Below are 16520 nucleotides of genomic sequence, written 5' to 3' on the forward strand. Positions count from 1 at the left end.
GATGATTTTGAAGGTAAATGGGTTAGGGTATTTATAGTTGAAGCTTAAAGACTAATCTTGTAAAAATCCTAAAGTGTAGGGACTAAATTTGCAATTTTCCCATATAAAAAATAACAAAATCTGCTCCTTTTCGGTTCCCCCTCTTTTTGACTAATTTTTTCGGTTCATTATTTTTTGACTTTTAACAGGATAATGTTTCATCTCGGACACCACAATTTTTTTCTTTTTTACATATTATTACAAAGGGACAAAAATTGAGCTCAACTTTGGCATCGCACAATTACAATATCGGAAAAACTGTTAAGACGTGCATAATCCCTTTTTCACGTACTCTTACCCTAATTGGCTTAAATGTTTTTGGAGTTGAGAACATAGCTTTGACATTTGAGAAAGCAACTTGCACTATTGTTCTCGCGATGTTAGTGATTCAAAAGTTACATGTGACATCGGATCACTAAGTAGTCGAGAAAGCTGAGAGCATACATCAAAGCATCTTGATTGTTGGAACATGAAATGGCTATATAGTGAAGTAATTGAAAGATTTGGTCTTAAGCCAGAGATGATTCGGGAGGGATTGTGGGAACAAGAAAAGGGTGTTGAAGTAGCTCAGGGATCCGCCACCTCTTGCTATAGTCTCATGCAAGACATTGTTTCATGATGTCGAGAAGCTTCGGGTTAGAAACCGGTTCATATATGATCTCGTGGCTCGGAGCAGTTATAACTTTGAACTTGGACCATATATCAGAAGATCGACCACATTTTATCGTATACCCATTTTCATCACTCTCATTACACATGAATGCCTCAGCAGACATATAGCTCAGAGTACCTGCAATCATTGTTTTACAAAAATGATTAAGATGTTAAGTTAATTTCGGACCCAAATCATGAAGTCCTTTCTTTGATCAAATGATCAACCACTTTAATTGAGAAATTGATGCTCCATATCATATATGAATACCCTATCAATGTGATAACAAATTAAACGAAAGTGCATTAACTATCAGTCTCGCATGTAATAATCGATTAAATTATTGTTTGGCCCCTGTACGATATATAACTTCTGTGAGATTGCTATCTATAGAATAAAAATACATATTAGGTATCTAAACGTTCATGATTAGTGAAATACTTGGTCTTTTTATAATAAAAATTCATGCATTTAGAAATCTAGAAATTTTCTTAAGAATTTCAAGGTATTGAAAATTTTATCGACCCTTGGTCGGCCAATCAGCATTGGTAAGTTGACTCAAGATATTTGTTGAGATGACCACAATGCTTAATACAATAAAGTTCAAGAACATAATTATAATTTTTTTATCTCTAAGTACTGCGGAACGGCACAAGAGCCAGTTGAATATTTGTCAAAATTGGTTTATCTATCGATTGATGATATTACTTTATGTACAAAAATACACAATTTAAATATACACATTGCTTCCATATCTTAGGAAACTGCTACGCTAGGTAAGTAATTGATTCTAGGAGTAATTATAATTTCTTAAAGTTAGGGATCCTAACTACTAGAATATATTTACAAAGATCATACACAATCTTCCTAATGTAAGAAGCTAATCTCTAACACTCCCCCTCAAGCTAGGGCATGGATGCCTTCTATCCTCAGATTGTCTGTCAATTTCTGAAAATACTTACTAGGTAGACTCTTGATAAATGTATCTGCAACTTGATCTCTAATGGTCACATAAGGAATATAGATTAGGCCACTATCAAGTTTCTCCTTTATGAAATGTCTATCCACTTCAACATGTTTTGTTTTGTCATATTAAACTGGATTATAAGCAATATTAATTGCTGACTTATTATCACAATATATCTTCATTGGTTTATCCCATTTGACCTTCAAATCTTCTAAAATGATCTTCAACCATAGTATCTCACAAATTCCTAAAGCCATAGCTAGAAACTCAACTTCTGCACTTGATCTAACCACAACATTTTAATTTTTTGCTCCTCCAAGTAACTAAATTTCCTCCAAAGAAAGTACATCACCCATAGGTTGATCTTTGATCAACTATGGATCCAACATAGTCTGCATCAATGTATGCTTCTAAAGTCAAATTTCTCTTTCTTCTAAATAAAATTCCTTTGCCTAGTGTTTCTTTTAAGTACTGCAATATTTGAGTCACAACCCTTAGATGTGATTCCTTAGGATTGTGCATGAATTTACTCACAACTCCAACATCATATGCTATATCTAGTATAGTGTGTGACAAATAAATAAGCCTTCCTACAAGTATCTGAAATGAACTTCTATCAATTGTTGCATCATCATTTTTTGAATCTCCAAGCTTATGATTGACCTCTATTAGTGTTTCTACTGGCTTACACCCTAGTGTCCTTCAACAAGTCCAAAGTATACTTTCGTTGAGATATAAAAATCCCCTGCTGAGAATGTGCCACTTCAATTACAAGGAAATATTTTAATATTCCAAGTTTCTTAACTTCAAACTCCTTTATCATAAACTTCTTTAAACTATCAATTCATTCAAGATCATTTACTGTGACAATTATGGCATCTACATATACTAAGAAGGCAGTCACTCCCCTAAAGAAGAATGTTTCACAAATAAAGTATGGTCACCTTGGCTCTGTTTAAAACCTTCCAAACCAAGCTCTAGGAGGCTGTTTTAGTCCATATAGAGCATTTTTCAACTTGAAAATTGCCTATACTTGGTCAAAATCCAAGTGGTATATCCATGTACACTTCCTCTTCAAGATCTCTATGTAAGAAGGCATTCTTAATGTCAAACTGCTGCAAATTCCATCGTTGAGTAGATGTTAAGGACAATAGAACTCTTATTGCATTCGACTTTGCAACAAGGGTAAAAGTTTCAAGGTAATCTATTCCATAGGTTTGAGAATATCCCTTTGCCACCAACCTTGCTTTGTACCTTTCTAATGAGCCATTTGAATTATACTTAACTATAAACACCCATCTACATCCCACTGTCTTCTTCTCTTGTGGCAGTTTCACTAAGTCCCAAGTTTTATTCTTTTGCAATGCTTTCATTTCATCTTTCATAGCCTTTTTCCAGTTCTCATTCTCTAATGCCTCTAAAATAGTCTTAGTAATGGTAATGGTGTTTAGGCTGGTAAGGAAAAATTTATGACAAAGGGATAAATTTTTGTAAGTCATGAACACGTAGGAAGGATGTTTAGTGGTACAAGTTCTTTGTCATTTTTAATAGTAATAGGAAATTCAAAATCAAAATTAGACATATCATTTTTAGTAGTTTGATTAGGAAGAGTTTCAGAGTTTACCTCAGATTGTACAAAAGCAGGAGAAGTGGATGTTTGGATCTACATAGGTGTCTTCTTCCTTGAAGACCAGTAGAGGACGAGTAGTGTCTTGAATGGATAGATGTGGTGTATTGGGTCCTGGTATTGGAGATGTTAGTTGTCGAGAAGTTGGAGTAGTAGTAGGCTATGTTTGTTGTATTTGGTCAGACTGTATAGGTGTAGGGAAATTAATAAGGGGTTAAAGTAGTTAAAAATCAACATCATTATATTCTTTAAATGATATCTCCCTATGAAGACAAGGAATAGTAAAAAAACTCTTTTTTTTCAACAAAAGTAACATCAGCAGAGGTGTAGCATTTTCTTGTAGGTGGGTAATAGCATTTGTAGCATTTTTGAGTGAATGAGTAACCAATAAATATGTATTTTAGTGCCCTTGGATCAAATTTTCTCTTTCCCTGAGAATGTATATGAATAAAAGCAACACACCAAAATATTCTAGGTTTTAGGTTAAGAGATGAACTAAAATTTGGATAGAATTTTGTGAGGACTTGAAGAAGACTCTAGAATTCAATAACTTTAGTGGGTAGTCTATTTATCATGTAGGTGGCAGTCAACACAACCTCTCTCCAGTAATGTTTGGGGACTTTGTTTTGAAAAAGAATAGCTCTTATAGTGGCAAGGATGTGGCCATTATTCCTTGCATCTACACTATTCTGTTGTGGAGTGTTAACACAATATGATTCATGGATGATACATTTCTCTAGAAAGTAAGGAGATAGGAATTGGTTAAAGTAGTCCCTAGAATTGTCTGATCCAAATCTTTTTATTTCAATCTCAAATTGGGTTTTAATCATGGTGTAGAAGGTTTTAAAAGTAGGGGTAACATTTGACTTTTATTTTAGGAGAAAGATCCAAGTAACTATCTAACTCTAGTTATGTTAGGAATAGTAGAAAGCCCCCAAACATCGCTATAAATAAGAGTAAATGGGATAGAGTACAATCATCTATGAATAACACAAACCATCTAACTCCAGTTATATTAAGAATAGTAGAAGGCCCCCAAACATCGCTATGAATAAGAGTAAATGTGATATTGGCCTTTTTTATTGCTTGCAGAGAAAGGGGCACTTTTATGTTTTGCAAGTTCACACACTTCACAATGAAATTCTCCAGTACTTAAGGAATTAAACAAAGAGGAAACATAGTCTTTAAAACTTTAAAAGGTGGATGACCAAGGCAAAAAATGGTTTAGTCAGATTTGGTCTTTATTGGCTGTAGATTCTGATAAGAGGGACAGAAGTTGGGTATCCAAGACTCTAATTGGTCCACTGGGTTCTTCAAGGTAGTATAGATTGTTTACTTCCCTAGCAAGCCTAATCACCCTCTTCGTTTCTTACTCCTGAAAAATAAATTGTGTAGGATAAAACAAAACATTGCAGTTAGTAACTTTGATAAGTTTCTAGATAAATATGAGACTGATAAATATTTTTGGTACATGTAGGATATTTTTAAGGAAAAAAGGGTTCCACTTATGGCAATATCTCCTTAGCCAACAACTGTTATGATAGTACCATCTGCAATTGTGATTTTCTTACTACTAGGACAGGGTATGTAGGTAAGGAATTTAAGTGAGGAATTAGTCATATGGTCTATGTCTCATGAGTCAATTATCCATGAATTTTAGGCAGGTATGTGGGTGGATAGTTTTGAGACATTATAATCTTAAGAAAAGAAAGAGGTTATACATAAGAAGACCAAATTGTATGTACGTGTAGACGAAAGTTTCTCCAAGGATTCCAGTAGACTCTTTAATTTTTCAACTTCTTCCCTGCTGAACTCAGCATATTGTTCTTCAGCCTCCTTAACAACTTGTTTAGTTGTATACGCTTTTCTTTGTCCTCTTGATGAGCCCATCTCTCGGTAAATTTCTTATTTTTTGATATAGGATTTCCATGTAACCTCCAACATTTATCTTCAGTGTGGAGTGACTTATTGCATTAAGTACACCATAAGGAGTCTTTATTAACTATTCTTGTTGCTTGTGGTCTTCCTTAAAAAATCTGTTGTTTCAAGCGTGTTGTTTCCTAAATTACGACCCTCGTGACAAAGGTTGAACTCTCTATTTGGCTATTTTTAACTACCATCACCCCTTTCTTCCTTCTTCAGCCTGAATGAGAATAATGATCTCGTTTAGTGACGGTAAATATTATTTTCCTAAGATCTAGACTCTCACTGCATCAAACTTAATGTTCAGTTCAACAAGAAAATCATAAATGCTTTCTTTATCAACAAAACTTTTTTTGGATTGCAACATCTTCTTTACATTTCATAATAATACATTGATAATGATCTATTTCATGCCAAAGTTTTACAACAAGTTAAAATATTCTATAATTGACTTGCTTCCCCATTTAGTAGATGAAATCTTGCTCTTGATTTCATATATCTGGACAACATCTCAGACCTTTGAATAAGTTTGTTTCACAACCTACTATATCTTTTTGGTTGTCCTAAAAACATACAAGTGTCACTAATCTCAGATACCATTGAATTCCATAGACAAGACATAACTAATGAGTCTTGCTCATTCGAAACTTCAAACCTAGGGTCTTATTCTTTAGGGCCAGTTCCTAGGAGATGTCTGGGCTTACCTCTTCCTTTTAGGAACATTCGAACCAGCTAGGACCACTTAAGATAGTTCTTACCATTCATTCTATAAGTTGCTTGTATATTTTGTAAGTCACTAATAGGAATGGGGTGACTTCCTTGTGCCTCCTTGGATGTTTTCAACTCCACTATTATCAGCCTCATCACCTATAGTTTTGTTGGACAGATACTTGATTCATTGAAAGGAGTATAAAGGCTATGTAACATTGTTTAAATGAGAATAATTGGAGGAAAAGAAGAGTTGGAGAGACTCTGATACCATGTCAAAACTGATTTATCTCTCGATTGATGATATTACTTTATGTAGAAAAGTACACAATTTATATACACATTGTTGCTCTATCTTAGGAAATTGTTAAGTTAGGTAAGTAATTGATTTAGTAGTAATTACAATCCCTTAAAGTTAAGGATCCTAACTAGTATAATATATTTATAAAGATCCTACATAATCTTCATAATTTAAGAAGCTAATCTCTGACAATATTTAACATTAAAATAATCATAGCTCTAACTGATAAAAATAATAAATTTTAAATACAAATGCAAAATAAAATTTGAAATATAAGGACCATAAATCTGAAGTTGAAGAGAACAACGAGTAATGAATACATGTGAATCCCTTTGGATGTGGGTTGTATCGCTCATTATGGCTTTGGCAATACCAAAATCAATAAGTTTTAGAGAGTCTTTTACAAGAAAAAAATTAGCAGGCTTTAAGTCAGAATGTACAATACGTTCCTATGTATAGTGTTGACAGCTTGAAGTATTTGCTGCAAATTACTCACCAAACTAAAGTGAATATTCAACTTTTTTACATAAAATATGTAAGTTGAAGCTAAGACTCGTGAATGACACAATTTTTGGAAAAGGCAAACATATTAAGGAACATGACAATAAGAGCATAAATATCTAAACTCAAAAATACATATACTTGGCTTTCATTTTTCTGAATATTCAGGAATATCTATTGGGAAATAAGTCATATATTTTTCTAAGAGTGACCCTTGGTTCATTGATAGGTTTCCATTATCACATGCAGGTCACCACCAATTCAAGCTGCCTAAACAGCTACAACTGAAAACAAGAGAGGAGCCCAACTCTAAGATTCATCTGATCGTGTACTGTAGCGGGCTCACTCACCTTCTCTAAAGTCTACTATGCTAAGGCCTCAACAGAATTTTGCTCACTTTCCCAACATATAATTTTCACTTTCTTCTATTTCTGTCTTTTCGTATTAATAGTTTCTCTTTCTATTTTAAAAAATAAGTTTATTAACACGTTTCGTTTGCTACTTAGCATGGTAATATATCTTAGTTCAGTGGCACAGTATGTAACTTAATATGTCATATTTGATTATTGAAGGATGAATCGATTCAAATACAACGGGGCTTTGATGCTATTGAGGAGGATTATTGCTTCTCTTTTGTGGATATCTTCTTTACTAATGGTGTAATTCACTCCCCCTTTATGCGTAATACTATGGTCAATTTATGACATTTTAATGGGAATGTTACAATTGTTGAGGATGCATAAATATTTGAATTTGATTTTAAAATTTTAAATAGATATTACTTTATAATTATTTAAATTATTTATTAATTTAATTCACAAGATTATTTATTATTTTTTAAAAGAAAATACTATAATTTTAGGATAAAGCTATTAAATTTGAAGTGGGGGTATGTATGAAGTTTCTCTCTACCAACTAAAAGAATGGTAGTTGGGCCTACGTTCTCTTAAATGAGGCCAATACACTCACTTCTTTAATAGGGGTTTTTGGCCCGATACCCCATGCAGGTTAATTATTTAGGATATTGGGCCAACATGGAAATTATTTTGAAAATTATGACATTCTCTACAGTATACATCAAACTCGTCATCTTGAGGTGACGAGTTCCACTAAATATAATTTTTTAATGGGTGAGTCCATATGTGTTATTAAATTATTGATTTTATTGAAACTCGTCACATCGAGGTGACAAGTTCATTAAATTATTGGTTTTATTGGGACTCGCCACATCAAGGTGAGAGTCCATTTCAATTAAAAAAATAATTGTTTCAAGTCGTTCGTCAACGGTCATATAAAACTCTTCACCTCAAGGTGACGAGTTCTACCGGCTAAAAAAATTCTAGATGTTGGATTTTGGGTTGATTTCCCATCAAACCCTAAATATAAAAAAAATTGAGAAAAAATGATTTTTTATGCAAAATCCCAAAAAATGGCATCCCGAGAAGATATGTTGCTCATCGACAATGTTCATGTTTCATCGATTGAAGCCCCACTAGAAGGAGAAATGAGTATTCATCAGTACGGGATGACTTTGAAAGATATGCATAAACAGACGTTGAAATATCTTCAACAATCCGGTCTTTATCAAACCATATTTCTACGTGGCTTCAATGTGTACCCGGTGTTGATCGATGCTCTAATCGAATGTTAACGGCTCGAGACGCACACTTTCAATTTCTTGAGTGGTGAAGCGATGATTACCTTGGAAGACATTGCTTACCAACTTGATATTCCTATCAATTGGAGACCCAGTGGTGAAGCAGAATATGTACGACCCTGCGGCGTTGGTGTATCAAGTTTTGGGAAAGTGGCCACCATCAAATATCATGGAGGACTATCGGGTAAGAATGATGTGGTTGGAGTCTTAATTCGAAGTAACGAGGGACTCTACCGAGAACAACATTATTTTTGCATCCTCTAACTTATCAGAGGGATATTATAACCGGATAAATCATGTAATTTGGTGCACACACAATATTTACAAATATTATATGACTTCGGCAAGTGTCGCAGAACTAGTTGGGGCTATGCGATTTTAGTATTTCTACACCGGGAGCTTTGCAATGCATCTATTGTCGAGAATGATCGAAAATCTTACGTAGCAAGTTGTTTGAAACTACTACAGTCCTGGGCATGGTATCAGTTCCCGTTTTTAACGCCGATTACAACAGCCCCTCGAGTTTTCTCTTGTCATAATGTAAATTTATAACATTATATTTTAAATTTGATAAATTTAATTATTTTTTTAATCTAGTTTTTAATTTTTAAAATTTTAGATGGTGCCACAAAATAACCGATAATGAAGTTGTCGGGTGCCAAAACATAAGATGTATGGATGAGGATCGACATCGCCAGTCGATATGCGGTATACAATTTTTCTTTTATTATTTTTTTTGTATATTTTATATATATTAACTTTGATATTTAATATTTACAGTTTTCTTTCCTTCCTAATATTGATTACGAGATCCACAGGTTATTGTCGAGGGGATTTTTTAAAGGGTCTGAGTTATGGTGAGTCGTGACGCCGTTACTACATTTTGCGATTGTGGAGTGACATTCCGTTGATAGAGTGTTGCGACAGTTTGCATCGCATCAGTCGATTCCTATAGATATTGTTGAAATGGATGCACACCATAAAATCGATATGTGTGGGAAATATTCGGAAGATTGACCGATGAGGTACGCTGCCTACATCGAGCATTGAAATCAATGTCACCTATCGCTCCCTGCGTTACAAGATTACATCGTTGGACCTTGATTTCGACCATTCTTCCTATCTCATAAATTACGAAGCAAATGGAAAACCATATCTCACGACAATAGAACATAGGGAAGAATGAGAACAACATCAGGCCGAATTTCTCAATTCCAAGTCCAATACGAAATCATCGACATCTTCATCTTCTTCAGCATCTGCCGCTGAAGATTACTACCATTCGTCTCAGGCTAGTTTCGGTTTTCATACCTCATATCATACTCATATGCGACTCAGCCAACTTGGGTTGGACATTCATGGGATGTAATCCAACATACATGGAATGTAATCCAACATACATATATGGTACATGAAGATGCAGGTCAGGGTGAATGGAATAACTTCGTATATAGTTAACGAAGTCGCCAAGTCGAATCAGTAACGACTATGATAACGTCAAACACCATAAACCATCCCTTTATTTCGAAGGTGCGTCTGAGAGTGTGTTAAGTACACCTCAAATTTTTCAGCAACCAACCCAGATGCAGCCGATGAAGACGATGACGATGGCGATCAAGGCAAACGACCCCGACGTACTCGACGAGCCCCACGATATTATCATTCGAAAACTCATCAGCATCGACAAGAACTAAGGAAATATAAATACATTTTATTAGATTCTAAATAATTTTTTTACTTTGTAAACAATTTTATCTTAATAAAAAAATTAAATTTTTTCTTAATTATTTTTTTTAAATTTTTAGCCGGTATATGACCGTTGACAAACGACTATATTTTTATTAAAAAATTAATTTAGAAAATTATAAAAAAGGGCTCCTGACGAGTCCAATATAATCAATAATTTAATAACCCACGTGGGACTCATCTATTAAAAAAATCATATTTAATGTAACTCGTCCCCTTGTATTAGATCAATACAAAGTAACAAGTTCGGTGAGCACCGTAAAGAATTTCATAGTTTCTAAAATAATTTTCATATTGTCCCAATACCTTAAATAATTTACCTGTATGAGGTATTGGGTAAACAAAACCCGTTGCACCATACGAGTCTTATTTGCATTTTTCCTATTCCTCTCACTCACACAATCATGAAAGCACAGCTGTACTCTTGAACCCACCACTTGAAGATGATTCCAAAGGGGGTGAGTGAGGTTTTTTTAACCCATTAGGACAGGCGAGTTAGTTATTTAGCCCATTAAATTATATTAAAAATTATTTTGAGATCTACTATAAATATTATATATAGGAGAAACTCGTCACGATCATATAATAAATTTATTCAAATAATAATTTTTTATTTAACTCGTCATGTCAACGTGATGAATTTAATAAAATATAATTTTTTATTAAATTTTATCACTAAAATATTTAAATAAAAATACTTTTTCTAAAATTTATCACATCAATATAACGAATATCAAATCACTATGAATGTCATGTATCCTTAAATAATTTACTTTCTTGGAACTAAATAATTAAACCGCGGGCCCCTTAGTGTACATTGCTCCCTGGGGCTTTGCGTTTGCTTAACACATTCTAACCCATCACATGATCAATCTAGTCGTACTAAACGATTTTAAAATATAAAATTCAACAACAATTCTAATACGTATTGAAAATAATAATATTATTTTTAATTACTTAATAAATATATATTAAAAATATATCTAAACATTAAAAAGTAATATTTAAATAATATGACCTTTTAACTTATATGAACTGTGACTAAAGATAATACCTACACGCATTGTTTTGAAAATCGGATCGAATCGGTCGGTTCAATTTGTTCAATCGGTCGGTTTAACTTGTTCAACCGAGAATCGTTGTCTAGTCCGGTTCAATCTAGAACGGTTGAACCCCCAGAACCGTTGAACCATTCAAACTGGATCGGCTGAAAACCGGAAAAAACTGAGAAAAATCGGAAAAAATAGCCAAATTTATTTTTTTTTTAAAAATTAAACCAAACGACGTCGTTTGTTAAACGAGCCAAGTCGAACTCGAGTATTGCTGAGCTCGACTCGAACTTGAAAAATTTAAAAGTAAGCTCAACTCAATTCAAACTCACGAGCAAAAAATTATGAAGTTTAACTCGAACTCGAAATATAATATTGAAACTTGACCTCGAAAAGGCTTGAACTCAAAAAAATTTAGAAGCTCGATTGAAGCCTAAAATTAGAGCTTGATTGAAGTGAAAGAATAGTTTACTCAATGCTTACCAAAAGACTCCATAATTTTGAATGTCAAATTGCCTCTATTATTTATAGAAGTTAGTTGGGATGATCTTCTATTTTTCTTAATCATGTGGGATTGTTTTTTTAAAAAAATTAAACCAAACAATATCATTTTGTTATGATTTTTTTAGCCCCACATTTATTTTTTAATTATAGTTATATAATTATATTTATTATTTAATATGTTTTACCTTAAATATTATGTTGTAGTTAATTTGAATCATTTTGTTTCACTTGATTTTATTGTTTTTAACTTATATATGTTATGTCTTGCTTTGAATATAAATTATTATATAAAAAATTATTTTTTATTAAATATTTTTGATACTTTTATTTAATTTTTTAAATAATTATGATGTCGTCCGGTTCTTTTGATCAATCGGACCGATTCAACCGATTGAACCAGTTAACCAAAAACATGACCGGTTCGCTAACCGGTCTGATTCTGAAAACTATGCCTACACGCGTTATCGTTTAACTTGTGTTTGTGTTAACCTTTTGTATCGTATGTGTATTGCTTGTGGTTTTTTGATAAAGTTCAAATAATCTGTTTTTGAACTTTTATTTTTCAACGATATTTATATGTAGTGCAAGGATACTATTTTGATAAACATAGCTGAGTTTAATTTTGATGTTTAATTAAAAATGACATATATTTACCAACAACCAGATGAGGTACTAGGTCCTTAAGCAAGGTCAGGCGTTTGAATCCTGGCGTTTGCGAATAGACAAACTTGGTTGGGAGGGCGCCCTCGCCTCTGCAGTACTGATCTAAATTAGTCGATCAATCAATCAAATATCAGTGATTAATTCAAAAAAATGAATTATATTTTTAAGATTAATTAATCTTTAGTTTGACTACAATCGATTATATTGTAAAACTAATAATTATATATGCCAAAATTAACAATTGCGGTTAAGTGGAAGAGGATTAAAGAGTTATAGTTACAATTACAACCATTTTTCGAATATTAAAATGGCAAAATATCAGGATACAATCATACATCCTTTGCCTCGTTAGATAAGGAAAAAAAACACAATGTCCCATCTAAAACATAGATTGATCTTCGTTCCCCTTATAGAATGCTCCACAGATTAGGGATGAAGAGAAGTAGAAGTAAAGCTGCCCACCATCTTCCTACCAATGGGTTTAAACCATTTGCTTTGTTCTTGCAAACCAGCTTGTGATCATGGTAACTGCATACTGCTTGATTCCTGAAATCATCAACAACAAAGCCTTGAATTCACAATTGATCAATCAGAAGGAGATTACACACTACAATATTCAACCACGTAAGTTTATGTCAATATATATGAACACTGAACATATAAACATGAAAATAACTTTGAAAAAGGGTTGTTGAACGGAATAATGATTTCATTGACTTCATTCTCCAAATTATAGGTAAGTTTCGATATAAATTCCGGGAAAAAATACAAACCGAGTTGAGCAGAAGGTGATGACATAATCTGCTCAGAACAGGTGCAAATACTGGTGGGATCATCATATGCATAACTATAAGATGTAGGGCATGCAGACTTGAACGTCTTGGAATAATACGTAGGTTGACAAGTGGAAGGGTTTCCATGGGTTCCTCTGCAACAATACTCATCTGTGTTGAACACATCGCATGCGCTTCGGCAAGCGATAACCTTCCCGTTGGCCTTGACAGCGAGCTCGGAAGGGCAATTTTGCCTCAGGTCGGAGTTGCATCCAGCAATGGAGCAATTTCCCTTACCTTTTAACGGTGTGACAGATATGGGCACATTAAATCCATCAACGAGACTGACATCGTAAAAATCAAGAGCAGCGAGCGTAAACTCAGCGAGTGATGCCGGGGTTTTGCCGGCAGATCCGCACTTAAGGGTTTCGCCACAGTCCCCTGTCTGGCATGGACCCATTCCATTGCTGTCGAACTTGCAACCGGTTCGACCCCATATGCGACCACTCCAGCTAACCGGGGCGTTGAAGACAACAGATTGGTGTGGTTTCAATTCAATACCTCCGCCATTAAAGCTTTCACCGGGGATAATCCCAGGCCAGATAGTTTCCTTGCAGTTGTTTATCATGGTGAAGGTTCTTGCACATTCATAGAGTTGTATCCCTGCCGAAAAGCACTATTGAAATCCGAAAGAACACCTAAATGTAGCCATGTATCATGTAAATAAGAGGGAGAAATTATGAATTACCTGATGAAAGCAATAACAGTGTGAATAGAAGAGGTGAAAGCAGATCCATGGGTTAGGAGATTGAGATTACAGTGAGTCATGAAAAATTTGTTGCGGGGATGGAGATATAAAGCAAAATGGTTGGGGGGGGGGGGGTGAAGAATACGTGCAAAGGGAGAGTAGGGAGGAAAGGTAATTCCATGATTAGAGGCTACACGATTCTTTTCCTAATCCTTTCCCGCAAGTTTATACAGCTTCCAATCCTTATTGTCACGATATCCGCATATTTTAGGAAGCTTATATTCCAATCACACGTGGCAATCAATCAATATTATTGCCATTGGCGAACCACCCATAAGACGCAACAGCGAAAAATAAGGCTCCTGGGGAGGAACTTCTTTACTTCAACCATTTTCTGGAATATTCTCCTAGGCAATGGCTGAGACCACCACTGCCGAGAGATCTACCGGCACAGTCAAATGGTTCAGTGCACAAAAGTGTTTCGGTTTCATAGCTCCCGACAGCGGAGGCGACAACCTTTTCGTCCACCAGACCTCTATTCTTTCCCAAGGCTTTCGTACCCTCTCAGATAACCAACCCGTTGAGTTCTCCGTTGATATCGGCGAAGACGGACGAGCAAAGGCAGTTGATGTAGCTCCTTTGGCCCGATCTCGCCACCCTCTCCGTGGTGGTCGTGGAGGCGGAAGAGGAGGATATTTTGGCGGTAGAGGTAGGGGTAGTGGTGGTGGTTACAGGAGAGGGGGCTATGGTGGTGGTGGCAGAGGTAGTGGCGCGTGTTATAATTGTGGGAGGACGGGGCATTTAGCGAGGGATTGTTATCAAGGTGGTGGAAGTACGAGATACGGTGGCGGCCGTGGAGATGATGGTGGAACTGGAATATACGGCGGCGGCGGCGATGGTCGAGGAGGAGGGGGACGGTGTTTTAATTGTGGAGATGAAGGCCATTTTGCGAGGGATTGCCCTAACAAATGATTCACAAAACAAAATCGGTGTTTCTATATACTCGTGAGTATTTCTTTTATGGTGTGTTGCAAAGGGGTTTGTGACAAAAGGAAGTCCAGAAATTCTTGATTTTTCCAGTTCCTACTTTTTTTTTTCCAATTCCGAGTGATCTGGTAACATTGTATAATGTGTTATTATTGTGCTTATTCTCTTATTCTTATCGATTCTTGTTCTTTCGATCCTTAATTCTTAGTCTTCACATTTACACAGCATGAATCAGGAAAAAAATGTCTTCTTGAAGTAGATTTCTTTTGTTTATCATGTTTGGTGTTATTGATTACCCGATTGTTTTTACTGTTCAATGCCTGGAAAAGTTAATATGATGTCTCTCGATGATTTTGGAGTATGTTGATAAAATCTATTCATTTTTCTTGATTATTCATATTTCTAAAATTTATTCGGATTTCGCATAGGATAGTATGAACATTTAAGAACACCTTTGAACCTATTGGGTGAACTTCGAAAAAAGAATGTTATTTTCTTAAAAAAAAACCTGAATTCAGAAGATAATGCATTATCAATAGACTAAAAATATAATAAATATATACTACCTTATAATTATCACATACTAATAAAAAAATATCTTAAGCATACACATTTGGGAACATATAATCCGGTCTTGCACTTAGTTCCAATCAACTATATCTTGGAGTGTTCTATTTAAAAATAAAATATTGAAGCATTCACAATATTGTGGACATTGTTTATTTGGTTGTTATGGATAACTGTGTCTTTGAAAAGTAGATCAAGAAAGAGGAAAGACTTCGGGGGTCTCCACTTGCTCGTTAGCTGTATGAGACCTTAAAGTCCTTGTCTTGCTTTGAGAGGTGGGTGTTTGATTGGCTAAGATTAGATACACGGTCACTTCTTTACAAGATTCTGATCAGCATATCGTGTTAATCTCAAAGGTTCTGCTTATCTTTAATTTCCGGCCTGCTAATATCGTTTCTTATCTGTTGATTTCCATCCTTTCATCAGAAAAACCAACAATGGTTTACATCCAAACTGTAACTCTTCTGTATCATAAGATGGTTAATGGTTGGTTACCAATATTTTTGCCTTGAAACTTGGACGTGGAGTGTTTGAGGCATGCATTTTAGTGGAGTTGACTGTCTTATAAACCCGACGTTCATAGTAGCTAAAAGTTATTTATTGATTAATAATCGTAATGGATTAGTATGTTACCGGGTCTTGTTCTTGCAATTACAACCAAGCTCGGTTTCTCTGGTTGTTCACATTCTTGTTTCATGCTATGTATGGTATGGTATACATCTCATCTCACGGTTATTCGGTCTGAATCTCGTTAAGGTATTGTTTTTTTAGAATGTCTTCGTGTGGTTTTAGCTCGGAGAGATCCTTAATGTTACGGCTTTGAGGTTAGTTAACTAATTTAGATCAAATATTGTATGTTAAAGAATCTAGAAGATTGGAATCAAGGGTAAACTACAGAGTTGATCACTTTTTATTTTCGTTTTATAAATATATGGTCACTCGATTCAAAAATATAATTCGTGGTTACTTTCATTTTGTTTTAATTAAGATGCGATCATTAAAAAGTTGACTTCGGTTAGTTTGATGACGCCGTCAATCTTTGCTGGTAATTTCATGCATTACCGCCTCAATTTGCTTGTCGTATGCTACCATTAATTTGTAATTTAAG

At 34.7% G+C, this 16520-nt stretch overlaps 1 protein-coding gene and 2 pseudogenes across 1 annotated transcript; 1 reads left to right on the forward strand and 2 right to left on the reverse strand.

Annotated features, from left to right (window-relative positions):
- Positions 1–192: 192 nt before the first annotated feature.
- LOC120217020 lies at positions 193–8431 on the reverse strand (annotated as a pseudogene).
- Positions 8432–12690: 4259 nt separating this feature from the next.
- LOC120216833 lies at positions 12691–13921 on the reverse strand (annotated as a pseudogene).
- A 303-nt stretch (positions 13922–14224) lies between these two features.
- On the forward strand, positions 14225–15049 carry LOC120216965 (cold shock protein 2-like). Its single transcript, XM_039214227.1, has one exon. It carries the CDS (start codon positions 14273–14275, stop codon positions 14828–14830), a length of 558 nt encoding a protein of 185 aa, XP_039070158.1. The 5' UTR covers positions 14225–14272; the 3' UTR covers positions 14831–15049.
- Positions 15050–16520: the final 1471 nt, after the last annotated feature.

The sequence above is a fragment of the Hibiscus syriacus genome, unplaced genomic scaffold (assembly GCF_006381635.1).
Source record: "Hibiscus syriacus cultivar Baekdansim isolate YM2019G1 unplaced genomic scaffold, ASM638163v2 tig00110174_pilon, whole genome shotgun sequence".
NCBI lineage: Eukaryota > Viridiplantae > Streptophyta > Magnoliopsida > Malvales > Malvaceae > Hibiscus > Hibiscus syriacus.

Bases quoted from the DNA above. Each gene is read 5' to 3' on its own strand.
- LOC120216965 (XM_039214227.1), top strand. From the start codon at position 14,273: ATGGCTGAGACCACCACTGCCGAGAGATCTACCGGCACAGTCAAATGG.